We start from the raw sequence: 24,335 nt of genomic DNA, 5'->3' as shown, positions 1-24,335 counted from the left end.
GTGACAGTGCGGAAGTGGTGATGGCGAACCCTGCCCCCCACTGGCGTCACATGGGCCTGAATGCACGGACTACGAGTCTTTTGAGGCGGATGCTGCAGGGGTAGGTGTGGACTGGCCTCGCCGTTGTCCCCGACCGCCGCCACGGCGGTTGCCACGGCCACCACCACGTTGATAATTAGTCTGCGGTGCGTGGCTGGCAGCACGTGTGGGGACGCCCCTTCCTTGGCCACGAAAAGAGCGAAAGGCACCCGATTGCTGGTGCGGGCCGAGAGGCCCAAGGACTTGGCCGTAGGCCTGGAGTCCTTAAAGCGCTCAAGCGTATGATCTGCCTTGTCGCCAAACAGGCGACGGCCATCAAACGGCATGTCCATGAGGGTATTCTGGACATCGGCCGAAAAGTTGGCGGACCTCAACCAGGCGTGGCGACGAATCGCCACCGTCGTTGCCATCGCTCTGCCCAGTGAGTCGGTGGTATTCAGCCCACACCGGATGGAATAGCGTGCTGGATCTCGACCCCCCACAAGGGCTTGGGTGAGTTTAGCCTTGACCTCCGCCGGGCATTGCGGCAGCACGTCCGCGACCGTGTCCCACAGAGAGTGGGTGTAGCGGCCAGAGAGGCGTGCGGTGTTGGAAGACCGCAGTCCCAAACTGAGGGAGGAGAATACCTTCTTGCCGTATTGCTCATACCTCTTGGATTCCCGATCGGGCGGAGCCGACGGGAATGCGGTCTGGGAGTTGGAGGCCTGGATCACCAGGCTCTCGGGGTGGGATGGGTGGACAGGAAACAAGGGTCGCCCGGGGCCAGGCGGTGGCGTCTGGCCACGTTCCTATCTACATGCGCACCTGTAGCGGACCTGGACCAAGTGCGCAAAAGAACGTCAGTCAAGGCCTCATTACACGGCAGCAGAGGCTTGGCCAAGCTTGACTGTGGTTTAAGGACCTCAGTGTGGAGGTTAGTCCTCACGGCACTGACGGGGAGCTCAAGGCCCAAGGCCTTGGCCGCCCACGTCAACACCACACTGAAGGTTGCCCCCTCCTCCGTAGCCACGGTAGGGGGTGAGACAAAACCAGTGTCTGGCGAAGTGTCCAGACCACTGGCATCCCCAAGTCCACCTGTCCAGTCCTCTTGGGACTAACACTCACCTGTCAGAGGGTACTCAGACCCCTCCCAATACTTCTCATCACCCAAGTTCTGAAATGCAGGGTTGTCAAAAGATGGGGCCGGTTCATTGAAGTAGAAATCTCCAAGCGTCGTCGAGAGCGGCGCCCAGCGGTGCCGTTCCGACACCGGAACCGGATCGAGGGAGGTATCGGGGAGGACGACGCCCGAAGACGGCGCCGGGGGTGACACCCTAGGGACCGGCGCCGGTGAGGTCGTTGGGTTAACCAGTGACGACCCGGATCCTGAAGCGGGGCCCTGCGGCGCCGGGCCCGAAGGTGCTGGTGGCGTCGGGGCCGAAGCACCCGCCGGCGTCGGGCCGAAGCACCCGACCCGCTAGGGCCACCAGATGGGTCCGCTGGGCCCGAATGCGCCGCGGAGCCCGTCGGAGGAGAGCGGGACCTCATGGCCATGAGTACGCTCTCGACCTCCTCCGGCGTCGCTTGCGGCCCAGGGACCGGATGGTATGGGGCAGGTTGCGACGCCCGCAACTCCGTCGGAGCCGCGTGGGCGTTGTCACCCAAACCCCCGGCCGCGTTGTGGGGAGTCGGAAGAGCGATGACACCTCTTCGACTTCTTGTGCTTACCTGACGACTTCGAGCCTGACGAGTGATGTCGACTCACGGAGCTATGATGGCTCCACCCCCACGACCGGTCCCTCGACCTCCATCCGGACCGGGACCTCTCAAGGCACGGGGCCTACTGCCGGAGCTCGAGCCGCTTTTGAAGTCAGGGCTCGGCAGTCGGGGCAGGCCTTGTCGTCGTGGTCGACGCCGAGACAGTGAAGACACCGGCGCTGAGGGTCGGTGACCAACATCAGTCGGTCGCAGTCCTCACAGGGCTTGAAACCTGGCATCCCTACCGGCACCGTTCGGAGTCGAAGACTCGAAAAAGGATCAAAAGAGATCACAAAAAAGTTTAGTCAAAAAGTGACTAAGTACCACTTTTTCCGGATCTGCTCTGCTGGCGCGGAAAAAAGAACTGACGTCAGCGCCCGGAGGCGGCGTCTAAGTACTCCGACGACGTCATCAGGACGCCGACGACGGATGCGGAGCCGCAGACTGTGGTAAATAAAATTACCGGACTATTTTTCCATACATTAAATATCAATAAGGATAGCTCAATCAAATGAGAGGCAGAGTCCGTGGTATCTGAGTCATACGGGCTTTAATTATGATCCTCGAGGAACAGGACATCATGTTCCATCACCACTAAGGTTCAGGAAGGGATATTCCACATTTTATTAACATCACACATTATATATAGTAAAACAGTATAATTGAAATGAATACAGTAGGCGGAACGGGAGAGATAAGAACACATGTGCGTAGCAGGAGGCGTGTAAGAAGGCGTACACGTGGGTGTGCACTTGACATGTCAGAGAAACGTCACAAGAAACGTCACAAGAGGGTGGATGCTTAGAGAAAGTTTGCAGGATCAGCAGAAACTTTTAGTCTAGATGCGCGTGCAACTGAGCATGACGTGCCACTGGGGAGAACTGGGGGCTTTGACTTTAGCACTAGTAGAGGAGACTGGTGTCTGGGATGTCAGAGCGACCTGTACCTATAGCATATCTGGTATCTCATGTTTGGAGGATGTGGTGTCTGAAGTAAAAGGTCTCTCGGGCAGAGGCCATTCAATACTGAATGCTAGTGCGTGCATACGTGTCTTGGTGCAATGCGCAGGCCATGGGCCTACCATGGTAACGGGTTCAGTAAATCACCTGCAAGGAGGACAGGAAGGCCGGGCCCTTTGCTCTGCAGCCGGGAATATGTTTACCTATTTCACTAAACTGGACTGTGTTTTCGAGGAGGCTGAGCAGATAACTTGTAGGCAAAATACTATCTTGGCAGGCAGGCCAGGCCGAGCCGGGCACCGCTTCACTGGGCAGGAAGTAAGGCAGAGGTCAGGGATGCATACCTAAACTACAGCTTTCAGAGACAAGGAAGACTCGGAGCCTCAATTAAGGGCCTAGCTGGACTGAGCCAGGAAACATGGAGAAAAACGTGTGCGAGATTCAAAAGTGCACCATGTAAAGACGTTGGCACCAGAGGCCTAGAAGCCTAATTAACGTGGTTTTCATGTAGGACTGGAAAGCTGACATGTTAAGGTTGGACGCAAATGCATATGCGTCTTTGTGGCATGCACGGAAAAGAAGTTACACGACATACATGAAACATGGGTGCATAGATAGGGTGCGAGTGGGGGACACATTGGCTACCTGAAAATTTCTATTACCTCATTCCCTCCTTGGCCCCTACTACACCCTTTAGGATATGTCTATCTTCATGAGACTATCTATATGTTCGTATAGCATCATTTGTTCATCCTTTTTCATTCGGGAACGGGAACGTGAACTTGGACGGGGAATACAAGCTGTGGCGCACAAGCCGCAAATCGCTGGCCCACATTGCAGACAGAGACAACAACTGAATACTATGAGCAGTATTATTCCTAGGAACGATAACAATTTCCATCCCCAGGCGGATATCACACTCCAAAGCCAACCGGACCAAGTCCAGGTGTCAGGATTCTGGTGCATCTGGTGAGCTATATTATGAAGCCTTGTTATTGCTTTGTACACTGATGGCGCATTATTAGGAATAAAAATGCAACAACTGGATCCGATGACTCTACAAGCCCCGCCCCTATCGGCCAGGATGACGTCAAGGACAAGGCGATTTTGAAGAACAACAAGTCTCATAGCAGACTGCTCTTCAGTCAGGTTACCTAAAGCAAAAGTAGTCTCGTTCACTACTGCTTCCAAAGTTCTGGCCAATCTTCGAATTATCTTACTATTTTGGACGGGACCTATGAACCAAAAATATCCTTTAATATAATCCTTATACTGATCCCATGCTGATTCAGAATAATCGATAACGGGAGGAAGGTCTCTCTTATGTCTCACATGTACAAGATGCAAATTTCGATGATAATCAGGCGGGGCTAGGAAAACAGGTGGCAATAGGAACGCGATATAACACGTCCCATCCCAATCTAATGGCAGACGTACATAAGCTGTCTGACCACAAACAAAATAAGAATGGCGGGAGGCTTTGAAAGTAGACTTTCCTTTATCGCTGAATTCGACCACAGTATTACAATCACTGTGTCCTAGATGTACTGAACCATTCTTTCTGACGCATAATTCGCCTTTCACTGGCAAAACTGTGATAAACGGCAAGTCTGAATTAGTCTCAGACTGCACATTCAGAATCATGAGGTTAAGTGTAAAATTACCTAATCCATATACTTCATTTTCTATATCGGTCCCTGTCCTTTGGGGGAGACCTTCCTTGTCTGGGAAACATATTTTATTCATAACTGTATTTAAGTTCCCCCAAATCCAATTGCCTTGGGAAACTGTGGACGTACTGTCTAGGGAGGACATTAAAGTAAACCATGCACCACACGAACCATTATGTGTGAACGGATAAGGAAAGAGGGGCAGAGCTCCCTTGTATTTCTGATAGGGAGGGAGTCGGCCACATACCCAACAATTGGTGGCATTGCTGGTCTGGTGAGAATGGTGTAACATACGGATGAAAGTATTATTACGCATTGCTAATCGATAGGACAGCTCGTGAGGGGGCAGGTCACTGAAAGTGTGCTCTACAGTGTCGTTAGAGGAAGTATGTACATGAGAATCAAGAGGAAAGAAAACATGTAGCATCAAACTTATGCATATAATCGTAAGACTCAGAAGAAACATAAAAATTAATGTAATAACGCATCGGCTATGCAGATTCTTGCAATATTTTTCTCTTTTTTCGATTCACCTATCTCTCTGACTACTTGGGTCTATCTTATAAATGTCAGAAACCTGTCTAACCGCTTCACCCGAGGGGGACTTAAACAATTAAACGCTGTCTGACTTACTAGACCTCAACTTGGCTCGGTACTCCTGTTGTGGAGTTTTCTCTAACAGGGGGAGTTTAGAGTCAGTGTCCGAAAGGGGGCAGTCCTTTATTACAGTCTCTGGACACAATCCATGAAAACGCTTGATATGACTGGAATGCAACCAGCCTTTACGTCCTTCCAGTTTCACTGCGGTCCTCGTCGTCAACAACACCAATTTGGGCTCCTTCCACCTGGGCTCGAGAGGGCTTGATCTGTCGAAGTTGCGGATGTAGACGTAATCTCCTGGAACAATTTCATGCGGTTTTACTTGGGTGTTGTCCGGGAAGGCAGCCGCGACCTGTGAACGACAAGATAGTAGTGCAGACATCAAGGAAGCTAGGTAATCTGTCAGCATAGTACTGTCAACATCGGTAATTTTTCGGGGCATAGGCGTACCCCACATGTTTGGGGGACGTCCAAAAACTATTTCATACGGGGACAATCCAGTTCTAGAATGGGCTACCATTCGCATGTAAAAGAGGGCAACTGGCAAGGCTACTATCCAATCTACTCCTTTTTCTGCACAGACCTTTGCTAACCGTGTTTTCAGGGTTTGATTATGTCTCTCAACGAGACCAGCGGCTTCTGGGTGTCGTACGCAGTGGAATCTCCACTGGTATCCTAACAGGAGTGATACCTGTTTCATGAGCTCGGACGAGAATGGCTGACCATTATCAGAGTACACGACACGGGGCAAGCCGTATCGCGGGAAGAATTCACGGACCAGCTGTTTGGCAGTGGTTACAGCAGTGTAATCTGGGACTGGATATGCTTCTGTCCATCGGGAAAGGGCACATACGACTACGAGGACATACTTGAAACCTCAGCATCTGTCCATCTGGATATAATCCATCTGGAGGACTTCAAAAGGATGGTCAGGAGGATGAAATCCACCTTGTTCCACGGGGATACCTTTGCCTGGATTGAACTGACAACAGATCATGCAGGTACGCACTTTCTGTTTTGCTGCTGCTCGTAAATGCTTGTTAAACCAAAGATTCTGTAAACTGTCTAACATGGCTTTCTCTCCTAAGTGTGCTGGACTATGTGCTGTGTTAATGATAATTTGGACCATAGAGTCGGGGAGGAACCATGTGGCTCTTCCCTTCGTCATCCATCCCTGATCTGTCTGGACCCCTCCTTGTTCAGTCCATTTCTTGATTTCATCTGGAGTTCCATGTATCTGTATGTCGAGTACATCTAGTGTGGGATCCTTAACTGTCATGCAATGTGTCAGTGAAGTTACTCCAGTCTTTGTTGGATCAGTCGGTATATCTGTCTGAGTCTGAGCTGTGAGTTTGGCTGTTCGATCTGCCAGGTCGTTACCCTGGGAAATAGTATCAGTGACTTTGGTATGTGCTTTGCACTTCATGATGGCTATGGCTGTAGGCAAATGTATTGCTTCTAACAGGGCTTGAATGAGGGGACCATGTTGTATCTTGGCACCGTGAGAAGTTAAAAAACCTCTTTCTTCCCAGAGAACACCGAAGTCGTGAACGACTCCGAATGCATACTGTGAATCTGTGTATATATTTACTTTCTTGTTCTTGGCTAGTATACAGGCTTGGGTCAGAGCGATGAGCTCTGCTGCTTGAGCAGATAATGTGTCAATACGATGTGTTTCTGTGACTTCAGTTTCAGTGGTCACTGCATACGCGGCTACTAACTCTCCTGTGCTTGTTCTCATACATGAACCATCCACGTAAAGTGTCAGGTCTGGGTCGGGCAATGCGATGTCTGTCAAGTCTTGTCGGGGCTTTGTCACGGAATTAATGACTTCTACACAGTCATGGGGTACTGGATCAGTTGTAATGGAGGGTAAAAATGGGCCGGGTTGAGTATGTTGCAACGTTTGATTTCTATGTGCGGCTGGAACAGTGTCAGTTCATAACCTGTCAGTCGTGCTATGGTCAAGTGTTGAGTCTGGGTTCGGTTTAGGAGAACTTCCACGGAGTGTGGAACCTGTACTGTCAAGGGATGTCCTAACACTATTGAGTCGCTTTGTCTGATAGCTAGAGCTGTTGCTGCAACTGATTTTAAGCACGCAGGCAAGGCCTGGGCTACTGGATCCAATGTACTAGAAAAATAAGCACAAGGCTTATGGTGTCCTGCTTGATCTTGTGTGAGAACAGATAATGCTGTGCCATCGCGTTCTGTGACAAAAAGTGTAAAAGGTTTGCTTTAACATGGTGTCGCTAAAACTGGTGCTTGACATAAAGCTTTCTTCAAGTCATTAAAAGCTTGTGTATGTTCCTGAGTCCAAGGGAGGACAGTCGAAGTCGCTGCCTCCTGTGTTGTCAACTGTATGAGTGGCTTTGCTAGATAGGCATACTGAGGAATCCATTGTCTGCAGTAAGAAGTGAGGCCAATGAAGGCCCGTACTTCCTTTTGTTTCTTGGGTTGTGGCAGATGTGCAATTAACTGAATACGGTCAGGTGTCAACTGTCTACCCCTCTTGGACAGCAAGTGTCCAAGGTATACCACTTGCTGGGCACAGAATTGTAGCTTCGAAGGGGACACTTTATGCCCCTTTTCGGCCAGAAAATATTAGACTGTCAGTGATGCGCGTTCGCAGTCACGTTCGGTCCGTGCTGTAATTAACAGGTAATCAACATATTGCAGTAGTGCAGTGTCAGTAGGCATGTGAATACTGTCTAGTTGTTGTTTCAGGGCTTGGCTGTAAATACTAGGACTTTCTGTGAACCCTTGAGGTGCACGTGCAAATTTGAAGCTTCGGCCATTTAAACAGAATCTGAAAAGATGCTGGCTTTCAGGATGAATGGGGACACTAAAGAAGGCGTTCTTAAGATCTATTACGGTGAAGAACGCTGCTTCGGAATCAATGGCAGTCAATAGGGAAGAAATATCTGGGACCACTGGGTACTGTGGTATTATGCATTTATTTAGTTCTCGAAGGTCGATCACCAGTCTGTAGACTGGAGGTGCATTTGGGTCTGTTCGTTTAAGGATCGGAATGATTGGAGAATTACATACATTGAAGTCAGTTTCTACGACTACCCCTTGGGCAATGAGCTCGTCAATAATTTTCAGTAAGGCCGCTACAGCCTCGGGGGGCAATTTGTATTGTCGGATTCAGGGTAGTACAACACCTTGTTTAAGAGTAACACGATAGGGTGTAATGTGCATACAACCTACATCAGTTGGACCTTGCGCCCATAAATGCTGTGGTACATTTTGCAATCTTGGATCAAAATCTCTCAACACATAATGACCTTTAAAGTCACGTAAAAACAATCTCACTCCTTCCGGAGAACAACATATCACTGCTCCTAGTGCTTTCAACGTTTTAATACCAAGCAAGTTTTCAGGACATGATTTCGTAAGTAACAAATCTGTAGTACGAGACAATGGACCAACTGCAAGGGGAACTGGCTTTGACACTTCATTAACAATAGGCTTTCCTGAAAATCCAAGGGAAACATTTTGTGAGCCTGAGAGGGGTGCCCCTGGAACCTCGTCGTGACTGATGGTAGTTCTGCTCGCCCCTGTGTCAATCAAAAACTTTCTGTCTTTCCCTAATACCTGACTATGTACATAGGGACCCTCTTGATCTACAGGAACCTCGATAAGGGGCAAGCCAACCTCCCTCTCTAGGCTGTTTCATGTATACTGCTGATAATCGGGGTACTCTGACTGTGCATACTGGTACATTTGCTGTGTGACATGTTGCGTGGCGGCAATGGGTTGGGGCTGAGGTACAGCTACTGTCTGTTGTGCATTCTGTGGAGGTTGCGTATTCTGCGGAATATTCTGTGGAACATGTTGTGGCACGTGTTCTGGTCTAGGTGGACGCGGTCTTTCTTTCGTTTTGCCTGTGGCAATGTTGTCTCAGAACGGCACATTCGTTTATGAAGTGACCTGGCTGTTTACAATAGTTGCAATTCCCTTTAACAGGAGCTGCAGAGTTACTAGTCTGTGTCATACCCCTCTTCTGACCATCTGCTGGGACGGACTGGGCAACTAGTACTTTCATTTTCGTATCCTTCATACGTCTCTGTTCATGTTCATGTTCCTCTCTGATTCGGTTCTGGTGGTACTGTAACATTTGTAACATTTGGGAAGGAGTATTAGCTTGCCATGTACTTTCGACTTTCAGTACTCTATTTTTAACTTGTGGTAAGGAATTCTCGACTAGTACGGTCACAAAGAGATGTGGATATGATTCACTACTTGTTTTCAGGCCGCTATTAATAATGAAACATTTCTCGAATCTGGAATAAAAATCACTGGTGTCTTCGTCTTGTTTCTGTTTGCAGGCTGAGATTGCATCCCAGTCTTCCTTTTTAACTGTCAATAACCTAGGCAAAACTTGTACTAATAATCCTGGCAATGCTTTTGCTTTTTCCCCCAAGACCTGTACCTGGGACTCGCCTATTTTCTTCGTCTTCTAATTCAGTCCAAATAATCTTTTTATCTCCCACCTCCCATTCTTTCTCCTTAAGTTTTTCGTAGATGCCGGCAGGCAACAATACCTTTAACATTTTAAGAATATCGGAATACGTATAGTCTCCCATGAGTAACATGTCTTTTAATTCACGGTGGAATCCTGCTGGATCTTTATCATGACAGGGCACTAATTTCTTCATTTCCAATAATTCCATTTTGGTCAGGGGTGTGTATACAAATACTCGATGAAGCTCACCCCCTGGGGTCTGGACGGGATGAACTTCTCGTAAGGGATTCTGTCTATCTATGTAAAATGGTTGTCTTACTGGGGGTGGAACAGGAACGAAATGTGGAGTCAGGAAAGTTCTGTATTTGTGGCGTTGTTCTAGAATGGTATTAATTAAATCGGTCCCTAGGCCTCTCCATCTTTTTAGGAGTAATTCTTCCAGTACATTATATAGGGGACCTGGATCAGAATGCTGACTTTCATATAGGGTAATGAGATGTTGGATCATGTACATACCAACTAATCGCTGTTCGTCTGGAGAAAGGCTCAAAAATGTTTGCGCTACTGAATCATCTTTATATATACTAGTATTTCCAGCCCATTGGACTGCTGACCGTGCTAGTTCCTGATCACGCATGGTACTAAGTTCACTGTAACCTATTCTTTCTTTCAGTATCAGTGGCTTGGAATACATGTTCAAGCGAACATTGTTCTGGTATGGGAGAAAGGAAACGTTTCTTGTTTTCTAGACGAATGGGTCTGTCAAAAGGTCTTGCTCTACCTACGTACGCTATTCTATCTGGGTCTTCTACAGCATTATCTATATCTTCCTCCTCTGAGGTTTCATTCTCCTCTTTCTCGGCTTCCCTAGCCGCATTTTCTTTTTCGTGTATTATTATAATTTCTTTACGGATCTTCCTGTACATGGCTTCTACGCCACTTTGTTTATCATGTCTACCATCAGCTATATTGTTACTCCAATTTATCTGTATGTCCATCTCTTCTTTGCTTGTACCTGGCCGATCTCGTTCCCTTATCAAACAATTTATCAAAAACTGTAAGATCATTCTTTGTGTCTCTACCTTGTGATGTGCCATGGCCTCGCGAATGCATTCTGGTCTCTCCCCTGTTCTAATAAAATGATATATATTGTCTAGATGGTTAGTCATTTCTGGTAAAAGAATCAAATAGTTTGTAACACGCCGTAAACGTAACGAAATTAACATCATGTCTTCTTCGCCGGGTACTGGGTCATATCTACAATCTGTAATGTACTGTCTAAGGGTTGCGAATGTCGCAGCTTTGGGTGTACGCTGTAATGCTACTTCTCTAAGCGTCATTCGTTTTACTTGAGGCGGGGTGACAGGGCGACCTCCTACAGCGCCTCCTGAAGCAGAAGCGTAACCATCAACTAGATGTGTTGATACTACTGGTGTCATAGTTTGAAAAGTAGGTGTAGGTAATGTAGGCAAACTCTGGGTTGTAAGTGTAGAAAAAGGATTGGTAGGACCGATAGCAGGAGGGACAGTAATAGTAGTTGTGACAGGGACAGTTGTGACAGGATGGGAAGTAACAACGGGTGGGGGAGTCGAATCTTGAGGGAGTGGAGGTAACGTGTCTTGAACAGGCTGAATAGGCTGAATAGGCTGATGTATGTTTTGAACAGGCTGAATAGGCTGCTGTACATTATTAGCAGGTGGTACGCGTACATTAGCATATTCTGGAGCTACATCATCTAAATAGGACGAAAGGAAAATGTCCGCTGCGGTCTGTTTGTGACGGAGTTTAGTCGGGACCAATGGTGGTGGCAAGTTACGGGGTACTTCCGGGGTCGCCTTGGGCAGGCCCTCGGCAAGAACAGGATACATGCCTGTAATAAGGGCATTTCGTTGTCGGTCTTGTTGTTCTATTCTGACTCGTTCTCCTTCTTCTAGTAACTCTCTTTCTTTAGCTTTTTCAGATTCCTCTCTACTTTTCTCTGCTTTTCTGATTGCTTTCTCTGTTCTTCTATGCGCTTCTTTACGCCACAATTCTATGGCATCTTTCTGGGATTGTCTGGCTTTCCTTTTCCATAGTGCTTCTTCTACTCTCATGATGCATTCAGCATCCCATGTCCCTGAGACAGGCCATCTATACTTCTCTTCCAGATCTTTAGTATAATCCACCCACAAATCTAGATACAGTATGGCATCTAAGCCGTGCTTGTGGTACATAAAATGTCCGGGAGTGTCCCTAGGCGGGACGGGAACTGCTTCTTCAAGTATCCCTTTCCTAGTTCCTATCTGACGTAATTTCGAGAACAGCGGCATTTTTGGACTGACTTGAACGTGAACACAATAAACACAGTAAGGAATAGCAAACAATCATTCATACCACGACATTAAACACAATTAACATGTCAGACTGATATTACCTGGTACATAGAAAACACGAATTCTGAAAATCTTGAGAAACAATACTAGATGCACTGGATTACTAGATGCACTGCTAAAACAGTACAGACAATACCGGTCCCATAAAGAGACACGTCTGACCGCATTCACCTAAGTGAACACGTCTGGACCAGGTCTGTGTACCCAGACCTGTCTTGACCGGGCACAAATTAATGAACCCGTCTAGATGCGTTCCCAACAACGGTACTCACCAGGAAGCGGAAACTGAAGGCCTCGGAAACTGGACTGGACTGGACTGGACTGGACTGCTACGGCGTCTGGCTGCTACTACCGCTACGCATGCGCTTCGGAACAGGTGGGCCTCCGGATACCTCGGACCTTGCTCTCTCGACTTGGGGCTCTGGTCGGGATCCTCCGCATCCCTCACCGCCTCGTCTGGATGCCGGACCGCAGTCTCCGTCTCCTCCGTGGGCCCGAGGGAGATAGCAGGAAAACCCGCAGGTGTGCACGGATTCCGTCGCAGCTGTCGAAGGGTCAGGGGTCTGCGTACATCGCCGGCGCGTGATGAAGGGGAGGGGTCCCTATTCGGGCGCCAGAATATGTGGTAAATAAAATTACCGGACTATTTTTCCATACATTAAATATCAATAAGGATAGCTCAATCAAATGAGAGGCAGAGTCCGTGGTATCTGAGTCATACGGGCTTTAATTATGATCCTCGAGGAACAGGACATCATGTTCCATCACCACTAAGGTTCAGGAAGGGATATTCCACATTTTATTAACATCACACATTATATATAGTAAAACAGTATAATTGAAATGAATACAGTAGGCGTCACAAGTGGAACGGGAGATATAAGAACACATGTGCGTAACAGGAGGCGTGTAAGAAGGCGTACACGTGGGCGTACACTTGACATGTCAGAGAAACGTCACAAGAAACGTCACAAGTGGGTGGATGCTTAGAGAAAGTTTGCAGGATCAGCAGAAACTTTTAGTCTAGATGCGCGCGCAACTGAGCATGACGTGCAACTGGGGAGAACTGGGGGCTTTGACTTTAGCACTAGTAGAGGAGACTGGTGTCTGGGATGTCAGAGCGACCTGTACCTACGATATCGGGCGGTAAGAGGCAGGGTTCTCTCGGTCGCCCTTTTTAAAAATAGGTACAATGATGGATTCCGACCATGTTGAAATAAAACCTCTTTCGCAACACGCTTTTAAAACTCTTTAAATCTCCTGTTCCAGAGCATTAGTATATAATGAGAACAGGAGAGGTGCCAATACGCAACCCTGCCTTACACCACATTCGACTTTAAACGGGGCGGTGCACTCGCCCTTAATGCCGTAGCGAACCTTTGCTGTGGCTCCTGTATACAGTTGTCTTAAATATTGAATTAAAACTGGGTCAACTTTCATATCATTTAAAATCCCCCACAGTTTTTCATGGACTACACAATCAAAGGCTGCTGATAGGTCTACAAAGGCCAAATAAAAGTTACCTCCCTTTGCTTTAACATATTTATCAATTAAAATACTTAAATTCAAAATCTGCTCATTTGTGCCTAGGCCAGCTCTAAAACCATATTGGACTTCGCTTAGCACATTATTTTCTTCGGTCCATCCCTGTAGTTTTTCTAAAACAATTCTGCCCGATACTTTCATTAGGGAATCCAACAAGGATATCGGGCGGTAAGAGACCGGGTACTCTCGGTCGCCCTTTTTAAAAATAGGTACAATGATGGATTCTGACTATGTTGAAATAAAACCTCTTTCGCAACACGCTTTGAAAACTCTTGTTAAAATCGGGCCCCATACCTCGAGGTTGGATTTAAAAAAAACAATGGGGATCCCGTCAGGACCGGCAGCCTTGCCACTCTTGCTTGCATTGATTGCCATACTGCCAACTCAATAGTAGGTTTGTCTGTTTTATTAGCAAGAAAGGGTGTATTTACCGTGGCTCAGAATTTCGTGCTGTCCTTGGACTCTGCCGCTTCAATAAGATCATTCCAGGCTTTATTTTTTAATTCTTTTAACCTGTTTTTATGGGCTGCCTGATATGATTTCCTGCACTCCCTAATTACCTTCATGTCTCTTACTTCGCTGTGCAGTGCCTTTTTCAGTCTGCTAGAACACTTGGAGCAATTTTTATCAAATCACCCTATGTTTCTGTTTTGGGAACGCTTGGTATCTTTAAAAAGGATAGTTTTTACCACCTCAGTAATGTTCTGAAAAGCTATTAAGATATCATCATGGGTCGAGTTATCGCTCAGGCATTTTGAAATTGGGTCAGCGGCTTTAGCTATTATTTCGTTGCCCAATTTGGAGGAATCCTGACTTCCCCAGCGTATAGTATATCCATTTTTTTTCCCAAGCGTTATATCCCGTACTTATGCTATCTTTGCTGCTGATCTTACTGCGATCCCCACTTGGGGTGTTTATATTCACACTAATAGCCCGGTGGTCACTCATGACATTTGGTGGGTAAAGAAAGCCTTCACATACCTCGCGTGACAATTGGGGATAATAATAAAATCTATAAGTGATTGAGTTCCTCTCCCAATGAATGTATTTTGGAACTCAACACAAGGGATGCACATGCGGTTAGAGAATCCCAGGTCATGTTTAAACAAGACCTTGTTGAATTGATTGCCCTCGGTGGTATGTTGGAAATGAAATGAAGGATCGGCATCATCTAGGGTTAACTCACAGTTTTCACCGCATGCCATTGGACACAGACTATTATTAAAATCTCCCGCCCCAAATGGGTATGGTTTCAACATTAACTTTTAGAGCGGGTTTGGCCATATCTTCATATAGTTTCGCCAAGACTGAGCCTATATGTGCTGTTTCAATGTTATTGTAAAAGTTTATGAGAAACATGCCATTATAGTTAACTGGATAATTACCGTTTGGTAAAATATTTCTGAGTTAATCATCACGCACTGATTTGTGGTCAATCGATTAGAAATATAAATACATAGTCCACCTTTTGGCCTGCCACTAGGGGATTGTATCGCAGGTGTATGGAAAGTCTTAAACCCATTTATGTGGATGGTTTCAATTGCCCAAGTCTCTTGGAGACACAAAACATTGAATTTATCAATATAAGCTAACCAAGTCTGGTCCACCGCCTTGTTTTTTAACCCCGCCACGTTCCAAAACAGGATTCTAAGTGTACCTTTCGTGTTATTATTACAATGCTGAGCACCATTACTAGTATCTAAGACGTTTTCTGGTTCAGCATCATTGTCTATAGGTTGCTCTGTCTCATTATTCCTGTTCTCATTAGAAAGCTGAGGGCCGCTGCTATAAGCTGAGGTGTAATCAACTGCTGCCTTTTTATTTCCTACCGGCGTAATCTTGTCGCCCGCATTATCAGGTTTTGCTGGATTCCCGAGTTCATAACCTTCCCCAGTGGTTAGATGTCAATCAATCCCATCCAGCGAATTGAGGGGACCAAATCTATTTGTCACTGGGACTGAGTGATCTATTTCTGCCTGTCTCCAGCATGTCCTATCGAAATTAACCAGGATGTTAGTATTTTGGGGTGGATAGAAAACCCAAGGGGAGGACTTGTATGCTAGTTTCCATTAAATTTGCGCTATTTATTCTACTTAGTATTTCACTGACTAGGGTCGGTGCACCTAGGGAAAGCACTATACAGTCTCCCTTGTGGAGTTTCTCACGTTTGCCCACCCAGGCCACCCTCCTCACCATTTTAAACTCTTTAAAGAGGTCATTTGTTAAGCCTGTCCTCTTGCCCAGCCAGTCTATTGTTTTGTTCCTCAAAGCAGGCCAGGATTCTTCGATGTGGGGTGATAATTTGGGAACATTTACTAGGATAATAGTGTAAGGTGTAGCCGCTTGAGGAAGGCTGAGTATTTGGGCGTTATCGGGAACCCCTGTTACGTATTTTGCCTGCCTATGGCTGTTAATTCCCTCTCTTAGCTCAACTCCTGATTTCTGACCCTCCCCGCCTAGAGGCTTAGAAATAGGTCCATCTTCTATCGGTATGTGACTATTCGGCCAAAGGGTGGCTCTGGTGTCTGTGGTGACTCGTTGTTCACGATTAGCCCTCTGTGTTCCGATTTCAACTTTTTTCTTTATTTTCGGGGATCTCATAAAAGTGTTGTTCCTAGCAAGTTGCACACTATTCCCCAGAGAGATCTGGTTCGGTGCATCCATGACATTTACATTTGTATGAAGGTCCCCAAGGAGTTTATCTACGCTGGCTTCGATCTTATCCAGCCTTGAGCTTAATGAGTTAATTGATAGTTGTGTGGATGCTTCAAGATTTTTTATGACTTGTAGCACTTCACCTGTCTGACTAGGGGTTATCACTACTGTCTTTCTTCCCTTTGGGGTACCCGGATCCCTCGTAGTTTTGTTCCTGCCCCCCTGTGTTTTAGCATGCAGCTTTTTTTGTTGGGTCTTGATAGATCATGGGGAAGTAGCTGGTACTGGGTGTATCAGGGCTATATCTCCAGGATTATTGGTTGTCACCGTTCCTTTGGGCAAGTTACAGCCAGTTTTCCTTAGAGTTAAGAAGTTTGCTTCAGCCACATCAGCAGAGATATCATCGTCAATTATCTGGACACACCCATTATTCGTTTTAACATGGCTGTCTGTGACCAGTGTCATAATCCCCTCTCTCTCTATCAGGCTGGTTTCACGCATCCCTTTATTAGCCGTGAGCAGTGTCCTGCTGTTGCGGGGGAAGATGACAGAGTCATTTGTTATTTTTTCTTCTACTGAAATAATCTGCCTCTCAATGTCACCCACCGCTCCTGTTATGTAGTTTAATAAAGACATATTTACTTTCCTGTGTTTGCTCGGGGCTTTCGGGGTATGGCTTGCAGTTTGCTTTCTATTCCCCATTTTTACACAACTGATCCCACAAGCACAATTCAACACTTAGTCGGGCCCTTGGACATATACACACAATATTACTCCAACTAATAAATAGATACACAGACTTAAAAACCCGAGAGTATGGGGCCCCTTGTGATTACCGATTTAAAAGTTTTAAAATGAAATCAAAAAAGTCTAAAATGTACTTTTTGTGTGCAAAGAGCAAAGTGCAAATTACGCATTCCGAAATGGATTAGCAGCCTTAAGGTTTCTTATGTGCAAATAAAATGCTTACTTTAGGTGCTTAGTGCTATATCATATAAAAGGGAACACCAAAAGTCCACAGGTACGGCAATATGTCCCAGATACGGCTGAATGACAGTACCTTACTTAATAGTTCGAAATTTCTTGTGTCTTAAACGTTGGGGGAGTGGCCCAGCCCAGCCTCCTCTGGCCTGTGACGGGCGCGGACGGGCCCGCCCTTGGTCCGGGCTTCACCCGCGCGCGTCCTGTGCTGCGGGAGGCGCTACGGAGTTTTAAGTGCCTCCGGGCGCTTCCTGGTGACGTTGTTGGCGTGCGCGTTGCGGGGGTGCCTGGGAGATGTAGTGTCCGTAGCCCAAGGCAACCCCACGCGCAATCGTCGCCGACAGCAAGGACCTCCCGAGCGGCAGCCCGACTAGCCACTCGCTCCTCTCTCTCCCCACCAGCAAAAAACAAAGTCTCCTGCCCACACCACAGTCCTGGGCACACAGTAATGGCAAGGTAGGCGTAACAGTTGATCCAAAATGGGATATTCTAAGAAGTGTAATTTTAGAAAATAAGTATATTTTGCTGCCTGTCTGTGTTTGTTCAATCGCACTTCTCCTAGTTTCACATGAAATTTAGGCGCGTCCCCAAGTCATGTTCAGTCCTTATAGTTCTCAGTGCATGGCATGCTGTTCTTGTGCCTGGTGAGATACGAAACAGGATGTTAAAGGGAAGCATTCCATTTATTGGATGACTTCAGGTCAGATTTAAGTGTGTGGCTAAATATGGTGCTTGCCTAAAAAACGCTTTTTCAGTAAAGTTATTGGTGGATACACAGTTCTCTAGAGCAGTGGTTCTTAACCAGAGGTCCGGGGACCCGTAGTGGTCCGTGACGCCTACTCAGGGGGTCTGCGATTGCTTAGAAAATTTAAAAAATTAACAGATTAATAAAGTGTATATGAATAAAGAAGTAACATTGAAAACTTTAAATCGTTTTGCAAATATGAAGGAAATTGGAGGCTAAAAATTAAGTTGGTATTCTTAGATTGAGTCATGGGAACAGTGAAAGTGCATCAAACAGAACATAGTATGGACAATGAGTGACCTCAATTGAATTAAGAAAAGCCACAACCTTCCCATTAAAATGTTGAGTTTAAAAAAAATATTTGTGATTTATATAAAATATTTCAAAATGTGTGTATTTATTGGTGAATACTTGTTTCCCTATTTTTATGTATTGTTTTGTGTCTTAAATCATAAAAAGTGCTTAGAATCGGAGTCCCTGGAGTCCAATAATGACTCTCTGGGGAGCCCCACATGGCTAAGTAGGCCTCCCTACTAAAGTCGAACTGGGGTGAAACAGTTACTGTCTGCGTAGAAGGGTTTGACGTCCTACTCAAGGACCTATGATGAAACAAGCTGGGGTCAAGGAAGAAGGTGTAGCCTAAACCATACATCTCTGCCAGGCTTGTAAGCCGCCTTCTGGTATTCACTGCTCACTCTTCTGTCTTGTTGTATCTGAACCGTCTCCTTCTTCACCCAACCACAATATATAGCGAATCAAAAGCAAACCAAAAAGCAGAGGGCTGCCAGATGCGGCCACTCCTGATCCTTTTCTTTCATACCCCCATTCCCTCAGACATTTATTGAAACACTGTCTCCCATTTCTTTTAGGCAGTACAAGACACATCCCCTCTCTTCGTAACCTAGAATATATGCTGATATTTCCCAGCAAAAGCATTACAATTCTCAATAAGTAGATATTTAGCCAAATCCTTTATGGCATTTTCAGTGTCCTTTCACTGAAATTGAATCTTTTATAAAGTCTGGGCCAAACCTTCTCTTCCTGCATTCGCAACCTTCCTCAAAATCGAACATTGAGTCCTTCCCTAAGGAGTCTCTACCTTATGCTTGGACCCCTATGTTGTACAACTACTAGCTTTGTATTGTTTTGAAACTAGGAAAACAAAACTGATGTGCTTTGTTGTCACTAGTGGATTTCGATTATCACCAGTCTTGTTTACCACCTTTATGGGTTGCATCTTTGCTAACAAGGAGAATCTGTTATGCAGAATAGTGTGACAGGTACGTAACTTGTGTGGCTTTAAAGGATTTAAACTGTAATCTGCATTAATCATTTTACATATTGACAACTGCTTTTCCGTTAAAACCATAAGTAAATTAATATGCAAATGACTCATCATTTATTAAAAATGTCATAATTTCTTTACAGTGTATTCTGATGTTATTGTTAATTTCGATTTTTTTATTTTTTTAGGAGTCAACTGTACTTCCTGCTTCAGCTAAAAATAATGAGACTTTTATTTTATCAAGTAAGAACAGTACAAGTGGTACTATTTCTGAAACCCTTTTTTTAACATTTATTATTTTTTATACCAAAATTGCTTAGAATATAGTCTGCTTATAAAGTGATGCAAGAATACAGCTCTTTACACCTACAATACTAAGCAGCTCTATTTTAAATTGTCCTTTGTGGCAGCTGTAGGTGGAAGGCTATTATGATTAGGTGAGTAATTGTTATCGATCTTCTTTCATGGCGGTAATCTATAATATGGTTGTACCAGGATACTTTTTTAGGCTTGGACATCCTTAGTTCAATAAGGCCAGCCTGAAGTAAATCAGTATGTACAGATATTTGGTATTGTCTTGAAAATGTACTGAAAATTCCCGAACTGAATTCCTTGTTCCCACTTTGGTCTTCAAACGACTTTAAATCACAGCTCTAGTTGAATTTGATACATCAATTGGCATATGATACTACGAGTACATGGTAAACACTTGGAGTACCACTGTCTTCGACGTAGGCCTTCCTATGCAAAAAGCTTGCGTTTATTGAAATGAGAAGAAACAGCAAAAGAAGAAACAGTCAAAATAATACATCCATATAAATAATACAATAAAACATGTTTAAACAATAGGAAAAATATTACAAAGTATCAAGTAAAATATAACAAAATTGTGATTGAATCATGCATTGAAGAAATAACAGCGTAAGCATGATGATACCAAACAAATAACTTGTACTTAGATAACAAAAAATGATAAAAGGCACTGGGAGAATTATGGTGGCTTTTGATCCTCATCTGATTGTGTGTAGAGAGTATTTGTTGAGGGAGCAAGTGATGATATATAATTGGTCAAAGGGAGCCAAAGGAGGTCACGTTTGATTACCAGGGAAATGGGAGAGACATAGTTAGTGTCAAGGCGGTGATGAAAACAAACTGCATTCCACCAAGAGCGAAAGGTGACATTATTAGCCTGTTTCCAATTGGAAGTTATGAGATGAAATGCGATAGCTATTAAGAGGTCTATAAGTGTGTAATGCTGTGAGGATTGAGGGTAGATACGGGAGAGAGAGCCTTAGAAGTAGGTTAGTAGTGGAAAAGGGAGAACGAAACTGAAAAATTTGTTGGATTTGGGACCAAACATGTTTACAAAACTGGAGTATAGGGGGGCAATCAAAAAGCATGTGTTTCAAATCTGCAGAGGGACATGAGCAAGACCAACAACTAGAGGGAGTGTCTGAGGAGAAAGTCAACAAAATCAATCGAGTAAATAAGATCCGGCAATAAATGAAAAAAAGGGTCTGTGTAGTGTTGGCAGCCCTAGAGGTTTTATGAAGTTTCAGCCATATCTTATCCCAGAGGGGAATTGGCCAAACCTGTGAAAAATCTTTTTCCCAGGCTAGCTCAATTTTAGATTTAGCTCTGTCTGCTGAAAATTGGTTAGATTTATAGAGAAAAGAAGCGGAAAGAGAACTATCCAAAGCAGATGAATTGGGTTGTAATATAGTAGGAATGTCATTAGTAGTAGGTAGTGATTGAAGATATTGAACCAGAATGGGACAAAGTGAATTATACTGTGGACGAGAAGAAGAAGGTAAGGAAAATTGAGATTGAAGGTCATTGAAGGGAAGAGGTTGAGTATGAGAAGAAAGTTGGGAAACCCATCGCAGACCATGGGAATACCAGGTTTTCCAGAATATGGAACGATTTCGAATCTTAAGATGTTCAATATGCCAAATAGGTTGTAGATGAGTGGAGTGGAGAGATGGATAAGAAGAGGATAAGAAAGGAATGAGAAGTTTACGAGAGTGAGAAATAATAGGGTTTCGAAGGGAAGCCATGGTGGATTTAAAGGATAATATATCACGAAAATCAAAAGGAGTAAGAAAAGAAGATTCTAGTGTGAGCCAGAGAGGACGGTAGAAGGGAAGATCAGTTGAAAGCCAATGAGTAGCCTGTTTTTAGGAGAAAACCAGATGATAAGTTTTAAAATCAGGGAACCTAATCCCACCAGATGACTTATCCTTCTTTAAAGTAGCAAGGGCTATACGGGATCATTTACCTTTCCACAAAAATGTAAGTAGAATAGAATCAATACTCTTAAAAAAAATGATTATGAATATGAATAGGAATCATAGAAATGGTGTAGAGTATAAGTGGTGCCAACATCATTTTAATCAAGTTGAGACAACCCCACCAAGAAAGAAAGAGAGGATTCCATCGAGTAATGACGGCATTCAATTTTTTGGATATATATTCAAATTTTACTTTAAGAGTTTCAGACAAGAGAGGAGCAAACCAAATTCCCAAATATTTGATCTTTGATGGTTGCCAAGAGAATCCAGAATGTTCAAAAAGTTGTTTTTGACAAAGAGGGTTTAAAGGTAAAATTTCACATTTATCAACGTTAAGACGATATCCAGAACCTTTGGAAAAGGAAGATACCTTTTGCATGAAAAAAGGAAGAGAAGATTGTGGGTCAGAACAGTATAAAAGAATGTCATCCGCGTAAACCGAAAGTTTAACTTGTTGGGGGCCAAAGTGAAAACCAGAGATATCATCTTGCCGGATTTTAGTAAGAAATGGCTCTAAAGATAAGACAAATAAAAGAGGAGACAAAGGACAGCCTTGTCGAACACCTCTTCGTAATGAAAAATAATCAGAGACCATGCCATTTGCAAAAATTGACGCCCGCGGTTCAGAATAGAGTAGAGATATAAGAGAAATAAATTTAGGTGGAAAGCCTGCCCACTTGAGAGCTTGGAACATAAAGTCCCAACTTATCCTATTAAAAGCTTTCTCAGCATCTAGGGATATAGCGGCCAAAGGATGATCAAGTGAGGGAGCCTTGCTTAAAATGTTGAAAAAGACGCGCGAGTTGTCAGAAGAGAGACGTCCTTTAACAAAACCTGATTGTTCAGGGCCAATTAGATCAGGCAAAAGTGGATCCATCCTGAGAGCTAGAATTTTGGAGAACATTTTATAAACCGTATTTACCTAAGAAATAGGGTGATAGATCTTACATAAAGAATGATCTTTATCATCTTTGGGGATTAGACAAATTAAAGCTTCTTGAAATGAACCCCGGGAAGAGCCTGAGTCAAAAAAGGATTGAAATAAAGGCAATAATTTAGGCAAGAGAAGGGAAGCAAAATGACTGTAAAATTCAATGGTAAAACCGTCAGGACCAGGAGCTTTTCCACGTCGTATCACCGAGACAGCATGAGAGACTTCTGCAAGGGAGATGTCAGATTCTAATGACCCAAAATCCACATGATCAGAGGGAGGGGAAGGAATAGATTTAAAATAGGAGAGAAGATCGGTTGAATCGGGACAAAATTCTGGAGAGATTTTTATAGAAAGTGACAAATTCGTTTGGAATATCTTTGTCTTTGAAAAGGGAGACACTAAAAGACCCTTGAATAGATTCAATTTTCGTTCTCTCTTTCCGTATTTTAAGATAATTGGCCAATAATTTCCCCATTCTATTCTGACCCTCATAATACCGGGAATTACGCTTTAATAAAATGTTGGAGGCAGCATTTGTGGTAATTTTATTGAAAGTAAACTTGGCATCGATAAGGTCTCTAAGATAGGAATCAGTTTTGGAGTGGTAATAAATATATTCGAGTTGTTTGATTTTCTTCAAAAGTTGAGCAGATTGAGCTTCCAAAAGTTTCTTCCTCTGTGAGACAAAATTAATAATAAAACCTCTAGAAGCTGCCTTAAAAGAATCCCACACCATAACAAAGGGGGAATCGGGGGTTTGATCAATCTTGAAAAACTCAGTGGCAAAAGTGGTGAATTTAGTACAGAAAGAGGGATCAAGGCGTCCTGGGTGAGGGGAAAAGGTAATAAGATCAATATCAACAAAAACAGGTGCATGATCTAAAATTAGAATAGAACCAATGTCAGGTGGAGAAGTGTGGCTCAATGCTTAGAGCGGCAGACCTTGATGCAGAAAGCTGGCCAGGGACCAGGGTTCGATTCCTGCCTCGGCGGGTTTCTGGCTTAAATTCCTCTGACCAGATATTCTCGCCTCAGTGCCGATTCTAAGCATGGGTCCCACGCTGCAACTCTGGGCAATAGCTTGCTTAGTCTCCACAAAGGCCCCCTGATACACAAGGGATGCCTGGTTTCACCATGGGATGCCCAGGAGTGGACACCCCACAAGGAAAAGCCAGGATGGGTTCCCTTGTGGTAGGAGTACAAGTGCCTGGATGCCTCCGGGTCACTGTTCGTGCTATACAAATACGCCACATTTACGCCACATTTACAATGAATGGCATGTTGAGCCAAGGATTTTCTTTGAAAAAGATAATCGATACGGGATTGTGAGTGATGGGAAGGAGAGTAAAAACTATATTCTCGAAGGTCTCCAAATATCTACTAGAGCATTATGATGAATAGTGGTAGTAAATTGAGAGTGCATTTTAGAGGTGTAAAATTTAACTTTGGAATTCCTGTCTAGGATAGGATCAAGGACTTGATTACAGTCACCACCAAAAATAATATAATCATCAGTAAGTGTAACCAATTTCTCTGAAATAGTAGGCCAAAAAGATTTATCAACACCAGTAGGAGCATAAACATTAAAAATAACGATAGGAATGTTGTCTATAATTAGCTTAACAAGTAACCAGCGTCCATCAACATCATGTTCTTGAGAAACAATAATAGAAACATTGCATCTGAAAGATGGGATTCCTGGAGAAGGGTCACATCACCTTTTAACCTGGCTAAATGAGATAATACCCGTTGCCTTTTAATTGGGTTAATTTAACCCTTAATATTCCAAGTAACAACCCGGAAAGTGAAACAGAATGGAAATCTGAGTAAACACTACGCTTACAAGGTTAAAAAAATAGAGATTGATGAGAAAAAGTAAGACATGGAAATATGGAAGTAAAATAAAAAATATGAACAGAGAGTTACGTTGACTAGAGCGAACAGTAAAAGTTGGAGAGTAAACATGTGAAGAGAGAAAAATATACAAACGACTGAGAAACATACCTATAATACAAAACAAAACAAAAGCGAGGGTGACGGCGTCAGAAGACGAC

General features: G+C 44.4%; 1 protein-coding gene across 2 annotated transcripts in view; it reads left to right on the top strand.

Moving 5' to 3' along the window:
• LOC147722941 (uncharacterized) overlaps window positions 1-24,335 on the top strand; it is a 796,795-nt gene that overhangs the window by 382,909 nt on the left and 389,551 nt on the right. For both annotated transcript variants that reach the window (XM_086965340.1, XM_086965341.1), the window contains exon 9: window positions 19,245-19,299. In XM_086965340.1, the coding sequence (XP_086821466.1) occupies window positions 19,245-19,299 (55 nt within the window). The remainder of the gene's footprint in view (window positions 1-19,244; window positions 19,300-24,335) is intronic.

The sequence above is a fragment of the Lissotriton vulgaris genome, chromosome 4_1, assembly GCF_964263255.1.
Source record: "Lissotriton vulgaris chromosome 4_1, aLisVul1.2, whole genome shotgun sequence".
Taxonomy (NCBI): domain Eukaryota; kingdom Metazoa; phylum Chordata; class Amphibia; order Caudata; family Salamandridae; genus Lissotriton; species Lissotriton vulgaris.
This window is presented reverse-complemented; position numbering and strand designations above follow the sequence as displayed.